Consider the following 22,510-nt stretch of genomic DNA (forward strand, 5'->3'; position numbering starts at 1 on the left):
GTGGTTAAGGTGTCTGGGGTTTGAGACTCCTAACAGCCAATGCAGCTTGAGGTGGGGATACCAGCCCCATCGCTCCCTTGGGGGCCATCTACAACACTGGCATGCTGGACTTGGGTGGCCAGAGACCTGGCATCACTCATGTAGTGTAGCATCACTCATGTAGAGTTGAGCGGGTGCATTTGGCATGCACGGGTGCATTTTGCACACTCACGTAGAGCTGAGCGGGTGCATTTTGCACGCACGAGTGCATTTTGCACACTCACATAATGCTGAGCAGGTGCATTTTGCATGCACACGTGCATTTTTCACGATTATGTAGAGCTAGGCGGGTGGATTTTGCATGCATGGGTGCATTTTGCACACCCAGAAAGAGTTCAACAAGTGCATTTTGCACGCACGGGTGCATTTCGCACACTCACATAGAGCAGAGCGGGTGCATTTTGCATGGACACGTGCATGTTTGCACACTTGTATAGAGCTGGGTGGGTGCATTTTGCGTGCATGATGCATTTTGCACACTCACGGAGAGCTGCACGGGTGCATTTTGCACACTCACATAGAGCTGAATGGGCACATTTTGCTTCAGGGGGAAAGGGCAGAGGGGAATCCAGACTTCCCCCATGACTCTAGGAGTCAGCGCACCCACAGACTTGGCTCTCAAAGACCATGGGGCAGTGGGAGTAGCTCCCAGATTTCCTTGCTCTGCTGCTGATGCAGGACCAGGCCATTCTGGGGCAGAAAGGGCTCAGCCTTTACGGCCTGGACCTCACCTGGCCTTGTGACCCCCCTCCCAAGAAACCCAGATTTGCAGGTGAGGCACAGGGCAGAGAAATGGCTGGCCCATGAAGCTGTACGGCCAGGACTCGGCCACCTCTGGGGATCTGACCCTACCCTGATGGTTGGGACATTAGTGGCAGGGAGGGACCCTGCCTTATCTGAGCATAGATATCAAACCGCCCTACCTCGCTTGACAGACCCAACTCTGGTACAACTTGAGCAGAACTTTGGGTTAAAAGGAAGCCGGGCCCCCGGGGGGTAACGCTCCCCTTGGGGACATGGCCCTGATCGTGCTTCTTCCGTCTCTCTTGCAAAGAAAATGCCATCCTGGCCTTTGGCAATGGGACATACCTGAGTGCGGGCCTGGCCCCGTCCGTGCCCCCGACGACACAGATGTACAAGCAGGAGAGGAACGCCAACAGGGCCGGGGCCACCCTCCGAGAGAACATCTTCGAGCAGCTGCAGCCTACCAAGGTAAGGATGCGGCCGAGGGGCTTGCCGACATGGGGAAGGATGGGACTGCACCCTGGCTCATCCCCCTTCCCCATCTCCTCTGCTTAGCCCCATGTCCCTGTCCTCTACAACCCATCTGCTGACCCCACGTCCCTTTTCACACGCGCACCTTTATGAGATCTTTCAACAAACCCAGCAGTAACCCTCAAGCCACACCGCCCTAGCTCCTGACCGCCCCTCATTGCATTATTGTCTCCTCCTCTTGTTCCTTGTGATGGGGAATCTGTCCCCAGCCATTACATACGGCGCCCAGAGCACCTGCAGCCCTATAGTAAGGGGATGCAATAGGAGCACTCCCTACAGAGGGGAGTCAGGACTCCTGGGTCCTATTCTTGGCCCTCTTGCTGGCTTGCTCTTGGGTAGAGGTGTGGTCCTCTACCTGAGATCACTCAAGTGTACATTAACAACCTTTGCAGCAGCAGGATGTTGGCCATCCTGGATCCCCTGCCTTACCTGTGGCAGGTTCGGGTGTTACGTCTTGTTTTGCGTCAAGGTTGATGGTAGTTTTGCTACGAGGTTAGGCCATGCATTTGTCTGGGATGGTTTGGACGGGGCTGATCCTGCCTCGGGCAGGGGTTGGACTAGGTCACCTCCCTTCCAGCCTGACTGCATTATGATTTCTATCAAAACATTTAATTGCCCTATGCCTCAGTTTCCTCACATATAAAACAGAACTGACACACAGTTGTGAGGCTGAGTTAATATTCACTAAACGCTCTGATGTCCTCAACTGAAAGGTGCTAGACACAAGCAAATTATTATAATATAGTTTCATAGACATTACAGATTTCATAGACATTAGGCCTGGAAGGGACCCTGTGAGATCATCAGGTCCAGCCTCAAATACAGATCATTATATATTTGAGATATATATATCATTTATATAAAGGATATAGCAATATCATTTATCTTATTATTACACATCCTCAGTAGAAAGGCATGAGGTGCCATAACAACATCCTCCTATGAAATTGTCTTTGAATAAAGAGCCATAACCCAGCTTCTTACTGCCATATAACATGGTTAACCTTAATTTATCATTAGATGAATAAGAATAACCCTGATTTATCATATTTTACAGTCATAAAAATATTGCATAATTATACAAATACAAAAGGACACTGATTTTTTTCTGGACTCTGGGTAGCAGATGCTCCAAGTTAACTGGGTCCAGTGCTGTCTTCTGGGGTTCGGACTGGGCCAGCTGGTATTGCTTGGCTGTGTTTCAGGCCCGGGGGAGCCATCGTGCAGAGCTTTCAAAGTTGGTTTCCAACCTGTGTTGCTTTGCAAGGTAGTAAGAAGGCACCTCCTCTGCCTCCAAACACTTCTGTGGCTCGGTGTTGATCGGGTCCTTTCTACACGCAAACAAGGGCGAGCAGCGAACACCCCCCACAACTGACCAGGACCTTGGGAGTTGCACCTGGGAGCCAACGTCAAATCCAAGCCCCCCACCCTGAACCCTCTAAGGACATGCAAGGGAGCGATGTTGGTCTTGCTTGGAGACCTCATGAGGTCCCCTCCAACCCTCATTTTCTATGAGCCAATGATGCAGGCCACATCACATCCACCACCCATTCGCTGCTCAGAGTGAATGTCCCGATGCCCATTTCCAGCTCGCGGTGCAACACGTCCAAGCAACGTTAAGAGCTGCCAGGTGCACAAACATGATTCAAAAATAAACCCAGAGATTGAAACTAGTAGTAAGAACATTGTGGGCTGCCGAGGTCTTCATTACAGGAGAATCACTCTGGTATTTTTCTGTAGTTAAAATACGGGCGAGAACTAAGAGCTGGCATTTTCCGAGGGGAGCCCTTGCATTCAAAAAGCTTGAGAAACACCGAGCTTGGTGGAGAAGGGAAGCCTTTGGCACAACTGCAGAGTGCCAACAACACGCCTTAAATTGCATTGCCGTCCAGCCTGGTCCACCAAACCACCGCAGTGCACGAGGACGAGCAAACCAAGCAGTCCCGTTCATTGCAGTGGTCTGGCGCACCTAATGCTGCTTGGCAAGGTTGCACCCTGGTTGAGGTCCAGAAACATCTAGAAATAGCTTGTTTCTTGCATTCGCCAGCAGCTGCCTTTAGCCAAAGGGACCCAGTCTGAAGACCTCCATGGGTGGCTTTTGGCCTCCAAGCTACATTGCGGGCCTCGCCCTGCACTGACGGCTCCCGAAAAAGGCGTTCGCCTTGGAACAACAACCGATCGCATCCTCTGCTAGTTGTGGGAGGCATCGACTTTGCAGCCCTGGCTCATGTTCCCAGGGAAAAGCAAACTTGCCTGTGCCTGGGGTTAAGCATGTAGTGCATAAGCTAGAGGATAGCACTTGGATCAAAGCTATTGGGGTGAACAAAATAAACACAAGCCCAAAGCTTCCTCCACCCAGCTGGAATTGCAGTCTTTCATTAAGGCAGCTGGGCCCCGTCTGCACTCCCAGCTTCCCTCAGGGGCTTGGAGATACTCCAGGAATATTGTCCTCCGGTTATCACTGGCTTTACTACAACAAGCAATCCCCAGGAGGTATCCAGCCCAGTGGTGTGGGCTGGAGCTGGATGGATCGCTCTGGAGGGGCTCCAAACCATGAAGAGCTTCTAAAGAAAGGCCGTGAGGTTCACCAGTCAGCAAGCCTCCAAAACAGGTCCCAAAGCACAGATCCAACTCTCTCCCTTCCTCCTGTTGTTGGAGCCCATCCAGGCATTCATGAGTTTATCCTCTCAATGCTCCCCCTGATGGTAGCTTGGTTTTCATTTCACCCTTGCACGCTGAAAGAACAAGAGCCAGATTGCATAAATATTTAGGTACCTCACTCTCAGTAACACCAGGGGGAATTAGGTACCTAAATCCCTCTGCAAGTCTGGCCCCGAGGGACTTGCCAGAAGTTGCAGAGAGAATCCGTGGCAGAACCAGGAGCCAAGCCCAGATGCATTGCAGTCCAGGTCAGCAGGGGGATTAGAGGCTGTGTAGACGTACCCGAGCTAGCTCAGGTGCCAATAACAGAGTGGGCCTGGCAGCACAGGGTTCAGTGCAGGCTACCAAACTGGCCTGGGAGCCTGGGTGAACAGGCAGCAAGGGCAAGCTGAGTACTGGGCGGAGCTTAATCCTGTTACCCACCATGACTGAGCACCCAACCGTAGCAGTGTAGACATACCATCCATTTCTGTACTGCAGTGCAACCTCGCTCCTTGACTACATGGTCATGCTAGGGCAGGGACCGGAGTGTCAGGTAAGCTATTTAGCTTTGTAGCATCCTAAGATTTGACGTAGAGGGGAGACAATTATGGTATCTGACCTCTGATCGTTGTTGGAGGCTGTTCACCCCAGTAGATTTGCCTGCTTACGGTAGTCCCGGGATGTGATTCTTGCTTAAAAAGCAACACAGATACCTTGTTCCTTGAACCAGAGATCTCAGAGCACCTTAGAAAGCTCGGCATTGTTGTCCCGACTCCGCAGGTGCAGAAACTGAAGTGCACGTAGCATCATAGAAGAGTAGGGCTGGAAGGGACCTAGAGAAACCACGCAGCCCAGACCCCTGCTCAAAGCAAGATGCCTCTGTCCCATCCGTCCCGTGCATGTGCTTGTCCAAACTGTTCTTAAAACAGTCACAAGGCACGTGCCCAAAGATACGAGGAAGACACTAACCTGCCACAAGCAAAGCAGGGGGACAAGGGTACTATCAAGGTGGGGAAGTGATCGGCCAAGATCAGTGACAAGGCTGGCAATAGAAGCCAGGCTTCCAGAGCCCCTCTCTGGCGCCTCATCCCCTGGGTCACAGGACCACACTAAGTGAGCCAGTTCCCTTTGCATCATGGTATGGATCAAAAGCTACTGCTGCCTTCAGCTGAGTTGGATTGAGATCAGAATCAGGACCAGTGATTTCTGGAAGGCTTCGGTTCATAGAGTCCATTCGGCATCAGAGTCCCAGGGTCATTCAGTCTGGTAGGGGCCAACCTTTTTGGCAGGGCTGCCACAAATTAGCCCTGCAGCCTCCCCGAATGCCACTCTGGTCCCTTTTCCCTGCCCAACTGGTCACTCTGCTTTCTGCTCCCTTCCCTATCTACTACTGCCCTATCTGTCCCCTCTCCATTCTGCCTTATGCTGCACTGTACCATGCCTGGCTTGCCTGCTGTGGGTTGGCCACCCCTGATCTACTCCACCTCCTGCACAGATGGCTTTGCCATGTCCTCAACCATCCCAGACATGTGTCATTCCAGCCTCTGCCTCCAAACCTCCAAGGAAGGAGATCCTGCAACCTCCCTGGGCACCATTGCTCTGGGAGCAAGGAGGTTTTGCGCCTCCCTTTGTCTCAAGATGCAGTTGAACGCAACGTGCCTAAAGGCCCAGCCAAATGAGGCACCCCGCTCCTCTTTCCCTTTCCAGGAGGAGGGAATGTGAAGGCAGGTTCACCATCGTCATCCCTTCTTTTCTCTTTGCAGGTGTCTGGTAATGAGAAGCTCCAGCGGGAAACCACTCGGCGAACATCCGCGACCTCCAGCTCAGCAGACCCCAACCGTGCCGCGGGGGCCTGGCGGATGTGGGTTTCCCTGGGGATCGCCACGCCATTTCTGCTTTTCATGTGAAACAGAGCGAACGCACGCCTGGCAGTGACTCTGTTCCTGTCTGATTCTTTAAGCAAAATGACTCTCGGGGGAGGGCATGGGGGCAGGTGGAAATCCCCTCCTCGCCCCTCCAATCTCTTTTATTTTATAAGGACCGAAGTCGTCTCACCAGCTCCTTCCTCTCCTTTCCACTTCTTGGTTCAGCTCCTGTCTCTCCAGCTCTCTGTAGCATGTTCAGGTGGGTTCAAGGCCATGGACAACTCACTTGGAAAATCCCAACAAGAGGAACGAGGAATCCAGAGGAAACGGGCACATCCAAACTGGGCAGCAGACACCTGATGGATGACCTATCCAGAACATTGTATGGACGTTTTGGCTGGCCAGGCAGGTTGCCAGGGGTGGATGGGGGATGTCTCTCAACCGGGCACAATTCTTCAAAACCTTTCTACAGAGTGACCTAAGCTGCAACAGATCCACAGCTGGTTCAAACAGAGGAAATCACCTTGTGTTATCTACAAAGAAGTTGGCTTTGCTCATCAAGGATACAGGTGGACACTTCGGAGGGAAGAACGAGAGCTGTGCTACCCACAGAAACTGTCTGTGGTTTTTTTTCTAAATGTGTGAAACCATATCATGTCGTCGGCATGTCACTCCAGGCTGCAGCGGGCCCCGTTCTTGTCAGCAACCGCATTCACATATTAATGGTCTTCAGGAAGAAGCACGCATGTTGCTTTCCATTTCCCGCTGGCTTCGGCTCTTCATATTAGCACCCCGTTGTCGGCCCCTGACGTCCCTCACTGGTAGTCGGGGTAGTTTTTTTGGTCACATCCAAGTATGCAGTAAGACTATAATGCTTTCCCCCTCCACAGCTAGTTTTTTATGAGCTCTTTCTACATCTGAGCCCGTAGGGCAGGAATTGATGTTGTGGACCATGACTCCTACTCGCAGGCTCTGCGCAAATGTTTTTTGGAGACGCACGAGATGCTCTCTTGGAATTTCCTTAGTCACAGAAAAAAGAGATGGGCTAAAAAGGTTCAACTGATACCAGGAACCACCTAAAAAAATACCCTCAAAAACACTGGGCTACTCAAAAACCCAGCTGACATGAAAATATGCACGTGCTAAATATATCATAGACAGGGGTGACCCTCAAATCCCCTCGTTAAAGAGTTAATTAACTAAATATACATCGTGCCATTAGGTAAAAGTTAGCCGTTTCCCTTCAGAGCCTAAATCATGCTCTGAAATATTGGAGGTCAAGAGGAAATTTTCCTGAACTTGCCTACGGCAGGATTTATTGTACCTTCTTCAATTTATTGCACCTTCTGGGTGCTGGCTATGGGCAGAGATGAGCAAGGGAAGAGTATTCGTACAGGGCCTGGATTGAGCTGTCTTGTGCCACTCTCCCCTGCCAGCTGCCAGCATCCAGAGGCCTAGGAAAGCCTAATGTGGAGGTTTTACCTAGCAAATATGTTTCATACCCACTGACAGGTCTATCCAGAACCCCATGATCTGAAACCAGCCAAAACTTTGCATTAATAAATACGCTGCCCTTTTCTCCCATCCTCCAACATAAACAGATTGCTGTGTCCAGTTGTCCAGTTTTAAAGGACAATTGCAATCAGACAGAAGCATTCCCCAGCACTTGATCCATCTAAGGCATGATTCATGGATGCCTGCTGTACAGTGAAGTCCTGGTGTCCAGCCTGCTTGGCCAAAGCCCTACTGGGATCCCCACTCCCATGGGCCCCTTGGGACTTAGCACCTGATAATCCAAGACCGTGAGATTACTGAAGACTCAGACACCACCATAAAATCAGGGTTTGGGTCCCAGAAGCAGCCAGTCTACCAACACCAGAGACCACTCGGGGAGTTTTCCGGGGCGTTTCCTCAGCAATGAGGGTAACCAGCATGCAGTGGTTTGCCAGAAGATTTGAGAGCATCTTGGTTTCTGCGAGCCCTCTCAAAGTGCATTGAGCCCAATGACGGATATCTGTGCCAGGCCAAGCAGCAAGTCACCCAGGACGCAGCGGATAGAGGGTTTGCATGCTTGACTATGTGATATCCTAGCGTGGGGACCCATCTCTCCCAAATGAATCCCTGCCTTGTGAGCCGTCTACAAAGGACGCTGCCATTCCTTACCTTGAAAAAGCAATGGCTGTTTCCTCCCATAAAGGTCTCTGCCTGTTGCTCTGTCTGACTCTGAGATAGGCCCCTGGGTTGTGTACTGGGTTATAATTTTCATTAAAAGGCAGCCCTCTTATAAGCATTTGCCCCGCTGCCAAGTACATATTGCTGGAGAGGCTGAAGTGCTACCTTGCCACGTCCCTCACTAATTGCTATATTCTGAATAAGTGGACTTTTCTACCCAAGGTTGTCAGAAAATTCACAGCCCCCGTCCCCCAGCATCAGCATCCCATAAAAACCCAGGTTCAGAGAATTTTGTTCGCTAGGTTCTTTGCAGGTTAGCTACTCAGCCAAGGTGAGGGACCACTGGCCTAGTTGAGGTTGAGGACCCAGATCCAGCTGCTCTGTAGACCTCCTCAACACCTTGTCGAGCGGATGAGGTGCACAAAGAGCCTTCCCATACTCCAAAAAAATTGCAAATGGACACTGGGCAGCTGTTACTTCAAAGCCAGGTCTTTTCAAACAAGCTCACAAGGTCCAATGAGTCATGTCTTAGCCCCAGCAGGTGTTGGCATGAGCCAAAAGTTCCCTACTTTTGTTGAAGCAAAATATGCTGCCTTTGGCCCAACTGCGTCCTCCTGGGAAGTTCTCCAACACACTTCAGCCGAGTCAGAAAGTGCCCCTCTGGTTTTCTTCCCTTCCTCAAACCCTCACAAATGATGGCTTCCAGCATTATATGGGCTGCCCAACGACAGGAATGAAGGAGCTGGACGGGGGACCGGTGGTATTTGATGCATGACTGCAATTAGGGAAAGCTGGAGTATTTTGTAGGTAGTAGCGGATGGAATGAGAAGCAATTTCGTGAGGATCCTTGTAACTACCCCACAGCTCTAGGTTATTATTTTATGTTACCAAATTTTAAAAGTCTAAAAAACCCCTCGTAGACTTGAAGCAGCAGCCAGGCTGAAGAAACATTTTGGATGCCGTGTTAGCACAAAGCTTCAACTCAACTGCTAGGCAGAATAACCTGATTTATAACCTTTTCTTGTCCACCGCTCTGCTCTCTGAATGTAAACGCCCCGTATCTCAAGCCACGAGAAGCAGGGCCAGATTTTCACCGCTCTCGCACTGGCGCAAAATGGATCAGGCTCTCACAAAGGGATCGTTACACAGAAGGAGCAGGGAGCCCCGAGCAGTGGGGTGGGGTGAGAGACGATATTAGTTATCATGCAAAGCAACTACCACGAGAGACAAAAGCAAGATGACGCTTTCCAAGAAAGTTTCATCTTCCTTCCACCAGATTTTTGAACTCAGCGAAAAATGACAAATGTTGACTTTTATTTTTTAACCAGCCCTGGTGCGCGGCAGACAAACAGGGTGACATTTGCACAAACATTTCCCACCAACATGCAGAGAGTCTCAGCCCCGCCAACACGTTGCTGTATTGCTCATCTCCCCACGAACCAACAGATTCAAAACAGCTGCCGGCATCATACACGGGTCAAGGGCTCCGGAGAGGGTGGAAACTATTTTTACTTGTTGCTCCCTTGCCCCTTTGACTTTCACAAGCACAAAGAAAAGTACTTTTTAAAATGCAGGATGCTGTGCAGCCACTGGACGGTATTTTCCGATGTGCCATTTCCTGAGCAATTTGAGAGCTCCTGGCAATGTGTGCACCTCTGGAAATGGCGGACACCAATCGCACCCTCTCTCGAACAATTCAAAGCGGCGAGAGAGATGCTGCCGCAAGAAGCTCTCGTTGCCGCAATAAAACCATCGACGGCAGGGTGACGCTAAGAGGTGGCACACGCGTGTGTGTGTGCATAGGGACGGGGAATGAATGGCTGATGTTTGCCTATACTATTGGGATATAACCTGTACTTAAACTAAACTTCTGTAAGCATCAGTATTCAAACATATACATGAATAAAGCACACATGCATTTTCCTGATCCTGCGATCCCACTTATTTCAACTGGCCGCTAGCTCAGGTAGAGGGTCCCATCTGAAATGACTCCCTTGACCCCTTTGGTTGTAGTTGGAAAGATCTAAAAAATTAACGTTTAGGGGAGCTAAGGATGCCGGGTTTTTTGGGTAGACGAGCAGGTCTAATAAGTGCTCAAGCAACAAACCAAACCGGTCCCTGAACTGAAGCGGTTAGCGATCCATTCCTAGGTGATGAAAGGAGGAAAGGCCATTGCAACTTTGTGGGCTGGCTTCCTGGGAAGCGATACGGGAAGTTTTCAGGTGCTCTGTGCATTCAGCTTTGTACAAGGAGACTGATGGGTTTCAAGTCCATCGTCTGAACCACTGAGCCACAACGACCGCCTTCATGAGTTGCATGGCAGCCTTTTGCAGGGTGTCCCCGCCGAGATCAGATCGGGGGGACCCTGATGGAGAGGGGAAATGTTTCATGTGACGGTGTTTCTTAAGGCTCAACCCACTCTGAAAACATATCTGACCCTCCACAAGCCCTCGTACAAATCCTGGCTATCCGTGGGGCAGACCGGCATTACTAACCTCGGCATATAGCCAGGGCGCTGAGATGAACCCTCCTCACTGCAAACTGGGCACCACTGATGGTTCAGCTTGCTTTTTATGCTTCTCCATAAAATAGGGGCAGAAAAACTGGTTTTTAAGAGGTTTAAAACTGGTTTCCAGTAACAAAGCAGTACAACAGAGGGAAGAGTAGATGTCCCATGTTGTCATTGCAGTCCTCCTTGGGGGTTACCGCTGGTTTGCCAATGCTGAAGTCTCGGAGGCTGCAGTGCTGGCAAAAAGTCGTAGCGAGGATGATCCCCACACCAATCACGTCTTAAAGAATGACCACAGGCTCAGTTTGGTGGCAAAGTCCAGGTTTATTGTCCTCAAAGCATGTCCCTAATACACTTGTGACCGGATAGATAAGGTGGAAATGCACATATGCCCGGGACAAAGTATTGACACAACACCACATAGACTCTCCTAGGCCAATGCAAAGGTCCCATCATTTCTAATTCGCCTTCTGTACAGTGGTCAAAACAAATGACATAGCTTTCATAGACATTAGGGCTGGAAGGGACCTCGTGAGATCATCGGGTCCAGCCCCCTGCCCCAGCAAGATAAACATCCAAGCATTTCTTAAAGGTATCCATATTACATATTACCTTCCAGCAGGATTTTCCTAAATTTCCCATTCCTAATAGTAGCTCACCAAGCCCGCTTTAGTTGCTTTAATGCCTGGAAGTCACCGGGTTGTTAAGGTTTAGTTCCTACTCTATTGGAGGACCAATGCAGCAACAGTAAACTAGAGAAAACATCAGTATAAGGTGGGTATGCAATTAGCTTAATAACCGTAAGGACAAGGTTATTAGAAACAGATCCCCATCAGGAGGTTTCAAGTGGGGAAAGACGACCAGGGAAAGATGTTGATGGATTGCAGAAGAAGGACGTTCAGTGCTGACGACCGTAGGCTGCGGCACGTTGGGAAGGATAACTAAATGTGCACGTAGGGAGTGGAAGATACTTGGCTGGGCAGTAGCGTTGCTGAAAGGGATTTGGGGGTTCGGTGGATCACCGACTCCACGTGAGTCAGCTGCGAGATACACTCGCATCAGACACAAACGGGATTTTGACCTGCGTCGACAGGAGCGTTCGGTGGAAGACACAGGCGGTGACAATCCCACCCCACTCGGTGCTGGTCAGACCTCACCTGGAGTCGTGCGTGTGGCTCTGGGCTCCACATTTGAAGAGGGATGTGGAAACTATACACAAAGGCCAGTGGCTTCATTGGATAAGCAATAGTTTTGGGATAGCATGTCCCGCATCTGTGCGGGGGGTTGGGCCAGATGGCTTATGAGGTCCCTTCCAACCCTATGAGCCTACGACTCCAGGAAGCATTGTCTAATTACCAGCTCAGGCCTGAAGATGCCCCCATGAGCCACTTCCCACAGGATTTACGAGTCCCTCGGAGGCCACGTCTGAGCCCGAGAACAGGGACTAGGCAAAAGAGAAGGCTCCGAGGGGTCCAAAGCATGTGCCCAGCGTCCGTGGTCCTGTGCAAATTAGCTCGTGCAAACATCAGCAGGTCCAGGTGAGGCTGTAAAACTTTCAGTCTGAGACGAGGAGCAATAGGATCCCATAGGAATTCGGTTTGCACAGGCCGTGCCCCCAGTGGACTCCGTGTATGCTCCCCACAGCCAAGCCCTTGCTGCCCCAAGGGCATCCTCAGCTCTGGGCTTTCTGGACAGGGCTCCTAGCACTTCCAGGCTGCGAAGCCCCTCCATGGGCACGGCCAACTGGGAAGTCGTGCAAGGTTTCCTGTGGCACCACTCCTCATCAGCACCGCAGCCTGTAGGCTCTCCAGGTCCTGGATCAGGGTAGGTTAGACGGGGAACCCGTTTCTGCTTCAGGGAAGTCAGGTTCCTCACGTGGGGCTGCCACAAACAAATAGCACCAACCACCCTGGGCAGGTGTTGCACGACTGCAACACACACACACACACACACACACACACACACACACACACACACACACACACCCCGACAGCCCAAAGGCTGCACCCAGGGCAAAGTCTGCTCCACGACCTCAGTGGAAACCTTCCCATCATCCCCCAACCAGCAATGCCACAGGTCCTCTGTTGCAACCAGACTTGCCTCCACCCGGTCCCTGTGCCCTGCATCCCCGTTGTCGCAGGCTGCTGCCTTCCTCATGCATCCTCCAACGGCCTCTAGTCTCGACTTTTTGGACCTCGGATATGCCCAACGTGTCCCGTGACAGAGGTCACGTGGGTGCCCCTGACGGCGGTGCATTGCGATGGGTGGTCACGTACCCAGAGAACCGGTTGGGAATGTTTTGTCCTTGGAAAAAGCCAGTTTGCCAAACCCAGAGTATTCAAGGGCTCCTCAAGGAACCACGGGCAGGTCTCTGGGCAGGTTGAGGCTCCTGGTGTCAAGGTGTGCAGGCGTTGGCAGTCCCCTGCCCAGGTCCCAGACTGCCTTCTCCCCTCCCAACCAGGGCTCAGATGCAGATGGGGGTCCTGGAGCTGCCTGGCTCTGTGCTACAAAGCCAAGGGCCTGGAAACCTCGAGGGTGATCAGGGCTTCCCACGTGCCTGCTGAAGAGCTGGAAGCCAGGATGCTATGAAGTCCTGGGTCAACCTGGAGCTCTCATCCTTTAGCAATGAGGGTTTGGATGCCCGTGGATCTTGCAAGGCTTCAGAGTTGAGAAGCACGAAAAGCCCCAGCTCAAGCCATGGCTTCCAGACCTACCAACCTCTTGGCTCTGAAGCTTGCGGGGTCCAAGGCCTCCAACTTGGTTTATAGGCTAAGAGCCTACAAGGTTTTTAGGGTGCAAGGCTCTTAAGTTATCAATGGTGCCTGCTATAAAGCCAAAGTCCTTCAACCATAAGCACTAATATTTCTGAAACAAAAGCACTTGGGATTTCCTGGGGGTCCCCAGTTCTCTTCATTACAGCAGCATCTCCAACCCCGACCCCCTGGATTCCCTGTGTGCTCCAGGGTGTCTTTGCACAGCAAATCAGAGCAGTTGGCCAAGCACTCCCACTCCCCAAAAACACAGGCACCTTTGCAAAAGGAAACGGTACGGGGACCATGGCACGGAGCAGAGTCATTCGGATTCCCTGAAGTAGGAGGTGGCGAGACCCTTGTACATCTCGGCAGCTCGGTTCAGCAAGTATTTATATTCGTTTTGCAAATCAGCTGGAGTGGCCGTGCGTGAGAACAGGGTTTGGTTTGGCCTGTCCTTGGGGTAAGAGATTACTGGGAATGATTGGAGTCAACTTTCCCCATCGCGGAGGGGTGCTTGGAGCCTGGACTGTGCGCCGGGGGGAGCCTCTGCAGCTCGCTCCCGGCGTAGAGAGCCTGGGTCAGCCTGTCGGGGCTGCAGGAAGGAAACCGAAGGGCCGGGTGTTGACAGGTATCACAAAAGGCTCATTCATCATGCTGTGTCTACCCAGCTAATTATCTCTCCCCAAAGAGTTTATAGCTGACACTTCACCTCCAAACGGTTCCTAGCGACTTGGATTAGCTCAGCGGGCCACGCAGCTGTAACCCTGGACATTTTTGTGGAAATACATATCTGTTTTCTTCTTAAGTTTCTTGTGAAAGGGAACAACAGAGGGAAGTGGGCAACTCCCCACGTGTCTTTGTGGAGAGGAAAGAGAAGTCTCTGGCATTGCATGAAGGCTTCCTCATGGCTCGCGACACACAGACAGCTCCCCAGCCCTAGCCAGCAGATGATGGGAGATGGGACGTGCATCTAATTTCTGGCAATTACCTGGGTCTGTAAAGCCCGTTGTTGGCCCAATGCTGCATGCTACAGTCTGAGATAGGGGGGGAAATAATTCATAGATTTCATAGGTTTCATAGACATTAGGGCTGGAAGGGACCTCGGAAGATCATCGAGTCCAGCCCCCCGCCCAAAGGGCAGGAAGTCAGCTGGGGTCATAGGATCCCAGCAAGATAAGCATCCAGTTTCATCTTGAAGGTGTTCAATGAAGGCGCTTGAACAACCTCCGGTGGCAGGCTGTTCCAGACCTTGGGGGCTCGGACAGTAAAGAAATTCTTCCTTATGTCCAGCCTGAAATGGTCTTGCAGGAGTTTGTGACCATTCGTCCTCGTCATCCCTTGGGGCGCTCTGGTGAACAAACGTTCCCCCAGATACTGGTGGTCACCCCTGATAAACTTGTAGGTGGCCATCAGATCACCCCTGAGCCTGCGCTTTTCCAGGCTGAAGAGCCCCAGGGCTCTCAGCCTGTCATCGTAGGGTCTGCTTCCCTGACCTCTGATCATGCGCGTGGCTCTTCTCTGGACTCTCTCAAGCTTCTCCACATCCTTTTTGAATTGTGGAGCCCAAAACTGGACGCAGTACTCCAGCTGCGGCCTCACTAAGGCCGAGTACAGGGGGAGAATGACGTCCCTGGATTTGCTTGAGAAGCATCTATGGATGCAAGCCAGCGTTTTGGTCGCTTTACTAGCCGCAGCATCGCACTGCAGGCACATGTTCATCTTGTGGTCAACGATGACCCCCAAGTCTCTTTCTTCCATAGTGCTAGCCAACATAGCACTGCCGAGCCTATAAGGATGCTGCGGGTTTTTTTTCCCCAAGGTGGAGAACCTTGCATTTATCGGCGTTGAACACCATCAGATTCTCATCCACCCACTTGCTGAGCCTGTCCAGGTCAGCCTGGATCACCCGCCTGTCTTCTGGCGTGGATGCTTTGCCCCAAAGTTTGGTGTCATCGGCGAACTTGGCCAGTCCGCTTCTGACTCCAGTGTCCACATCATTAATGAAGAAGTTGAACAGTATGGGTCCAAGGACAGAGCCCTGGGGGACCCCACTGGTCACAGGACACCACGATGAGTGACTTCCATCTTAATCTTACAGTGAGTTTGACAGGAATCAGGAGGCCTCTGTGTCCCATTCGGTTTCACTTGTAACCCACATGCCAAATGGGTCTCTGTCTTCCTCTATTGCAGGATGCGGGACCACCCCAGGGCGTCTTGTCCTTTCAAGATGCAGCAGGGCTCCATGCAATGTTAGCACTATTAGGTCCACAAACATGATGCACAAGATAAAGAGGAATGCAATGGGTCAAAAACACTGCTTGGCTGTGGCCTTTGAGTTTTTTGTAAAAAAAGAATAGCTCTATTTATTTATTTTGTAGTAAAAAAGCAAGTGACAACGAAGAGCTAGCATTTTCTGTGGGTGCCTTAAGTCTACCCAGGGGTGCCTCGAATCTAAAACACTTGAGAACAACTGCTTTACGTCAGAGACACGAGTCTGCCAATAGCAGACAGATTTATTATATTGCATATACACGAAGAGCCTCCGGACCGAAATAGAGGTATGCAATCTCAGTGTAAACCATGCTTGTTAACTGGAACCAGTTAATTAGAGCACAGCCTGGGGTGGGCTTTTCATACCTCTTTAGGCTCCTAACCTTGTTTTCCAAGAAAAACCTGCGCCTCCAATAGCTGCCTTGAAATTGACAGCTCCTCGCTGGTTTCATTAGTCAATTACATCAGGATACAGACAGGGGGGCTGAGAGTTTGGCACTTAAGCGGTTTATCACTTATCAGATATGCAGATGAGTGAGGTTGCTTGCACTGTTAGTGATAAGCAACACACTGGGACTAGCGTTGTGTTACGTAGTTAAGTGAATGATGCACTTCCCCATCGTACTGGAGGGGGCTGTGGTCTCTTACCTGGAACAGAAGCAGCTTGTGATTTCAGGTCTAGGAGCATTGGCTCAGCCCCACCGAGAGGCTTTGGGGGATATAATGCAATATTCAGAAGTTCCCTCAAATACCGACTTCGTTTATTCTGAAGCACCTTTGTGCTCTTTGATGAACGGCCCTTTATGGGTACAGAGAGTTTAAGGGGACACCCACCCTTTCATTATGGCCAGTCTGCATATTTCCAGGCTGCTACTGCAGAATCTGGGACCAAAATCACTCACTGGATAAATACATGTGGTCAAAACCGATTGCCTCTGAAGGTCAAGGTTTTGCAGGTCTCCAAAGGTTTCCTTTGAGGGCACCAGATTCACGACACAGTTAAATGCCGCAGTGATTCAGCGGCCGGGATGTTTGGTACGATAGGCAATGGCCATGCAGCCGAGCAGGGAAGGATTGCAGCACATAGGTATCGCAATGGCATGGGGGGCTCCTCAATGCAATGGGAGAAGCCCTCCAGAGTCTACCAGCCATTAGGATAGCTCAAGGCACGCCAGCTTCTGCAGCCAACGGCACGCACGAGATTACAGCCAGCATTATACCCAAGTGCCTTTGACTCTCCCCATTGACAGCTGGGTGACTTTTGGTACCGTGCCAGAGCGGGGCTCCAAATTACACTTTTCGAGCCGTAGACTTCAGGCTCCTGTGCTGCAGGTGGCTCCGGTAATCCTCTACTGAATAGTCCCAGCTGTGTCATCTGGGCCAACGTCCACAGTCCCACGCAGCTGGGATTATCCCATTGCAGGCAGAAGCATTGCCTGCACTACCGGTACCATGATGCAACCATCACCGAGCCTGAAGAAGCCCCATCAGCTACTCCAGTGCGGACAGCGGGGACAGACGTGGTGGGGATGGTCTGCCTCATTCCACCCCTTCCCCTGAAGATGGGTTCGAGGCCACAGTGAGACTGTATGAGACAAAAAGCTCAGGGAAAATGTGTTAAGTAGGTGGCTTGGGGACTGAGAGCCCCATCCTGCTGAGGCCCTTCGCAGCTCCCATCAGCACACCCAGCAGGACTGAACGGAAGTGGAGCTTGTTCCATTATATCTGCATTGCAACCTAGAAACCCTTGCAGCTGCAAGTGCTGAAACGGGCGACGGAGTGAAGCGTGCAATCAAAGCTGATGTTACTTTTATCTGCACAGAAAGGTTTCAGCAGGGAAGGACAGATGTTTATAACCACGGGTGAGCAGAAACCTCAACCGCTGTTGTTGTCGCTGCTTAGCTCTCCTCGGGAAACAGAGTCTCACGGGTGGTGGCGGCGGTGGGCAGGAAAGTACCGAATTAGCGACTCATTGTGCTCCCTGGCCGCGGACCAGCGTCGGGGTTTACCTTCATCTCGCCTCATTCAAGCCGCGGTTGATATCAAATAAGTGAAGTGGTGATTAAAACTGGCTCGTTCTCAACAGGTCACCAGCACCATCCAGCATCGCTGCCTTATTGCTTCAAGGGCACACGGGATAGGAAACAACCTTTCGAGGTCGCAAGCACACTGGCGTCGGATGGGGGATCTAGTCCCACTTCTGCCCTAGACTTCTTGGGCAGGTTGCTTCATTTATCCCGTCTCATGCCCCGACTTATAAAGCAGGGATAATACATGCATTAGCAAGGGACTCAGTTCTCTGAGAAGCCGTGGTGGAGTCTTGCTTGGCCTTGCCTGGCAGCTGAAGCACGATGAGTTCAGACTAGGAGCACATGAATCTTTCACCAGCGAGGGTAATTAACCACCTGGAACAAAGTCCTGAGGGTTGAGGTGGGCTGCCCATCCTTGGAAACCTATCCATCAAGACTAGGTGGATCTCTAAACAATATCTCCATCTTAACGTGATGCAGAAACGAATGCTGGGGACATCTATGGACATCAGGGGAGGTGATCACAATGGTCACGTTGGCCTCAAAGGCAACGAATGACTAATTGGCGCTGCACTGGGTGCTTCTGCCTCCAGAGCCGAGCAGATGCTTGCAACAGCGGGATGCATTTCAGTGAAACTGCCTTAAGGATGCAGGTAAGCTTGTGCTGTGTTTTACTCATCAGACACAGCTTGAAACGTGGCGCATGCTGGGAGCTAATGGTGCAACGCCAGACCGTGCTTCAGACGCTTCCTTGCTGCAGTGGAAGCCCCGTGTTCGTTTCTAAGAGGCACGGCGCCCGGGGGCGAGCGCGGGGGATTGTCACACTTCTGGCCATGCCTGCCTGGCTGGAACAGGGATGCTGAGCTCAAAGACGCCACATCCCTTCATCAATGCTGTCAAGGCCAGTCCTTTCCAGCACTGCCGTCTTGCAAGGCAGCCTGCTCCTGGTGCTACTGGTCCAGGCGCGCTGCTGCGGACAAGAGATGCACTGTGCGATGCAACCACAGTGGAGCACGTCTCAGTCCCAGCTACGGTCTTACATAGCCCTCCTCAGCAGAGGGCATGGAGGGGTCACAAATGGGGTTTATGCCCTGCAGTGCCATTATCCCCATTGCTCTGAGGCACAGAGGGAGGCCTCCTGGTGTCTCCGCTGCAATGCAAATCCGAGTCTCTCCGGGCCCGTCCTTGAGAGCGCTCCAACGCTTCCAACACCAGAGCCAGCTTCATCCCACCGCTGCCCCCTTGAACTCAACAGTACTGGCCCAGGAAGGGGTCTGGCCTGCTCTCCTTTATGCTGCGTGCCACAAAGGTGCAGGAGGAATCAGGACTTATGGTAGAGATGATATCTTTTATTAGACCAACTAGATTTTTGCAAAAAAAAAATTTCTTCAATCGCAAGCTTTAAGATGTCACCTCTACCACAAGTCCTGATTTCTTTTGTTTCTAGACCAGTATGGCTACAACCTGGCAAAGGTGCAATGCATTTTCAGAGACCAGGCACGAGCAAGAGGTCCCGCGGAGGAGCACCATGCTGCCTCTCATCCATCCTCCCAACTAGGAATATGCTGGGCACCGTCTCCCAGGGCCGGGAGGAAGCAGCCTAAATATACCAGGGGTCTGAACATCCTTGTGTCCCTGCAGGCAGCTGGGACCACTGCTTGGCACAAAGGAGGGGAAGGGAAGTGGCACCAGTCTATCTACAGGATGGAGGTCATGATGGCTAATATGCTCAGGGCTGAACCGCTCATTGATGGCTTTTCCTCTAATGACAGAGCCAGTTGCATGGGATCAGCCTGCTCAAATACCAGACCCAGTTAACCCTGCTCAAATACCAGACCCCATCTCCATGGGTCGCACTGGTACAGCCCCACAACAGCTGGTGTCGAGCCCCCTGCCCAGACAGGAGGCTGCTGACTGCCCCGTGCAGCTTAGCCCTGCTCTGGCCCATCACCTGGCAGTCCTATAAACCCCGGTGAGAGCCGAGGGGTGCTAAACCTGTTCACCAAAGCAGAGGAAAACCCGTGGCTAGTTATAGTGCATCGTTCTGTCCAGCCCTCGGGATATGCTGGTGTAACCCTCCCAGAGCACAGGCAGGTACAAGATGTCTTATGTTCGCTCTATAGACAGAAAAGGCAGAGCAGAAGCGATGAGACCTGGAGAGCGCGGCCCTCCCTCTTCCTTCAAACAGAAGGCAGGCATTAAAAATAAAAGTTGCTTCTAGAAACTGCATCTTAAATATGAGGAATATGCGCCTATGTTCATCACAGAGATGGTAGCCTTGTACACATCTTTATTTGCTATTTTCCTCTCGAATCAGAATATTTGGGTGCATCTTAAATTCCAGGATATCTTCTAGACAAAAGGACGCTGTGGCCAATGCTTGGCATTTGAATCATTTCCTAGCTGAGGGCTTCAACGTGCTGGATGCTGTACAGACAGACAACAAGGAGGCAGCAATGGACCCCCAAAGTCTTAACCTGATAGACAGGACAGAGAAGGAAGGAGGAGCACGGAAGAGGTGAAGTGACTTGCTCAGGTCACACAGCAAGTCAGTGGCAGAGACAGGGATAGCATCCTGGCTCTTGTCATTCCCCAGACAACTGGCTCCTAGCTACTGGATCACATTACCTTCAAGGCCAGGGGACAACTGACTCTGATGGGGATGAGACAGATGTCAAGGGAAAAAGAGGACCAAGCAATCTGTGCCAGGCTGTAGCTGCAGACGCAGCACAAGCCCAGGCATGCAGCTGAGATTTAAAACCTATAAGTCGTCTGAAGTGGAAGCAGCAATGTCCCATCAGCAACTGCAATGCAAATAGTCCTAACGTGTTGATATGGGGGGGATGCATCTCGCTTGGCTTATTAAAACGCTGTCTCTGCTCCCCCAGCGCGGAGATGGCGGGTGGTAGCCACGGGGCAGTGCTGCAGAATTAGCTCTGGCATGAAAACCGTTCAAAGCGCTTCTTGACAGAGAGAGAAATCACAGTGCTTTCTGTCAAGAGCAGAGATCGCGGGGTACCTGCCAGCGGGAATACTGCCGGCCAGGCTGCTGGATGCTCCTGTCAGGTCTGGGGTGACACACGGATTCAAGTCTTGACCAAATGGTAAGCGGGTTGTGGAAAGGATGGAAGCAGAAGTTTGTTAATCAAAAGAAATCCAGTGGTTCAAATTTCAGTTCCCACTACCAGTGGCCGTGATCCACACCTCCCCATTGCCTTCCCTTCCCTCCCACCCGTGAGAATCAGCAGTTACTTTACTGACAGCTGCAGAGTTACCCCTGCTCAACAGCAATGGGTGTGAGAGCAAACCTCAGGCCCTGGTTTTGCAGGCAACATGTGGTGAACTCTGTGGGCATGTCTACACATGCATTTACACTGGCTTTAACTTATTGTGCAGTAAGTGGGAATAGGCCGGCATCTACATGCATAGGCATTAAAGCACATTAACACTGTATGTGAACTGACTTGGGACCTATACACAGCGTCCCCCCACCCACAGCTTCAGTTCCTACAACGGACTCCTCTGGAGTCCGCTGCAGGGCATTCGCATCATCCACAGAGGAGAAACGGCGAGAAACCTCCCAATGCGTGCAGAGTATTGCCGCTGCCCTTAGGGAAGTCAACGGGGGTCCTTCAGGTGACTAGGATTCCAGCATCGGGGATCAGCCCAGACTGTCCCTCACCTGCACATAATATAGTTGGAATAGCAGGGCCTCCGACACCTTCAGTTTTCAAATCATTTGCTTATTTTTCTAGCGCTTTGCACGCGTGGGTCTCTATCCTGGTCCAGGATTCTCCACCCGCCTTAATTCATACCTCAGAGACTGTAAGGTATTGCTTCCATAACCGCCCCCTTTCTTTATTCCTATGCAGCTCCTGCAAAAACACAAGGGTAGAGCAATGCAAAAAACACTTGCCCACCCCCAAATCAATGTTACCAAAACAATACAAGATAATGGCTATTCTCTTTAGCCTTGTTTTCGTATGTTCGTTCCCTCCCCTCGTCTCATTCATGCAGAAAGGCAAATATTCACACTGTAACTGCATTGAATGATGATTTTACCAAGATCATCATTCACATCAGCAATGTGTAACCCAAAGAACTGGAAGAAAAAAAAGAGATCCGTTAGGGTAACGATGAATAATACTTGTTTTAATTCAACCACATTGTGGGGTATTGCTCCTTTTTTTTTTTTTTAAGTATCAAATTTGACTCTGTTCCTTCTTTAGATATTTTACATTTAAATGTTGTGGACAGAGAAGCCGAACAGGAGAAGCGAATCTATTTGACATCGCTCCCCCTACCACCTTAACAAATGATACGTGACAAGGAAGATGAGCCATGCTGACTTCTGAGGAGCCCACAAAAATCTGCCAGGAGTCTGTTCCCTGCATCTCCTTCCTGCCACCAATGGCAGGGAAATAGGAGATGTGGAATGAAATATTCCCCGATCCTCCTAAATTTAACCGGTGGGTAGAATGAACATTAAACACTCTCTTTTGAATATATATTAGCTTTACTCAAGTCCTGGTTATGTTTTAGGATTGGTGCCTACACCTCCATTCTGCAGCGATTTCCATCGCAACTGAACTCCAAGCCTCAAACTTTAATACTCCGGGATGAACTACCGCAAACGCTCTTGAGAGACAGTGCTGATTGAAACCTTCATGGCTCATAAATGCCAGGTTCGACTCTGCTTCATTGCAACTGCGCTTAATTTCAAAGTTGACGAGCGACATAAAAATAAATGGAGAACGACGGATTCTGTCTCTGCAGAAATCAACGGTTTAGACATCCATGCCGACCGTGTTCCCCGGTTCCTGAGGGTTAGGCGATGGGAAGGTCATCCCCACTCTTGGCTCCCTGGCTCTCACACATGCATGCATGCCATGCCAGCAGTCTCCAAAGATCGATGTGTTCGTAGACTCTTTAGTTGAGCTGGCCCTTTAAAGG

The 22,510-nt window shown here is 51.0% G+C and overlaps 1 protein-coding gene across 2 annotated transcripts in view; it reads left to right on the forward strand.

The window, feature by feature from the left end:
* GFRA4 (GDNF family receptor alpha 4) overlaps nucleotides 1-9,921 on the forward strand; it is a 130,919-nt gene extending 120,998 nt beyond the window's left edge. For both annotated transcript variants that reach the window (XM_019495661.2, XM_019495662.2), the window contains exons 7-8: nucleotides 1,094-1,251; nucleotides 5,721-9,921. In XM_019495661.2, coding sequence (XP_019351206.1) covers nucleotides 1,094-1,251; nucleotides 5,721-5,864 — 302 coding nt within the window. In that variant the 3' untranslated portion in view covers nucleotides 5,865-9,921. The remainder of the gene's footprint in view (nucleotides 1-1,093; nucleotides 1,252-5,720) is intronic.
* The last annotated feature ends 12,589 nt before the right edge of the window (nucleotides 9,922-22,510 follow it).

The sequence above is a fragment of the Alligator mississippiensis genome, chromosome 2 (genome assembly GCF_030867095.1).
Source record: "Alligator mississippiensis isolate rAllMis1 chromosome 2, rAllMis1, whole genome shotgun sequence".
NCBI lineage: Eukaryota > Metazoa > Chordata > Crocodylia > Alligatoridae > Alligator > Alligator mississippiensis.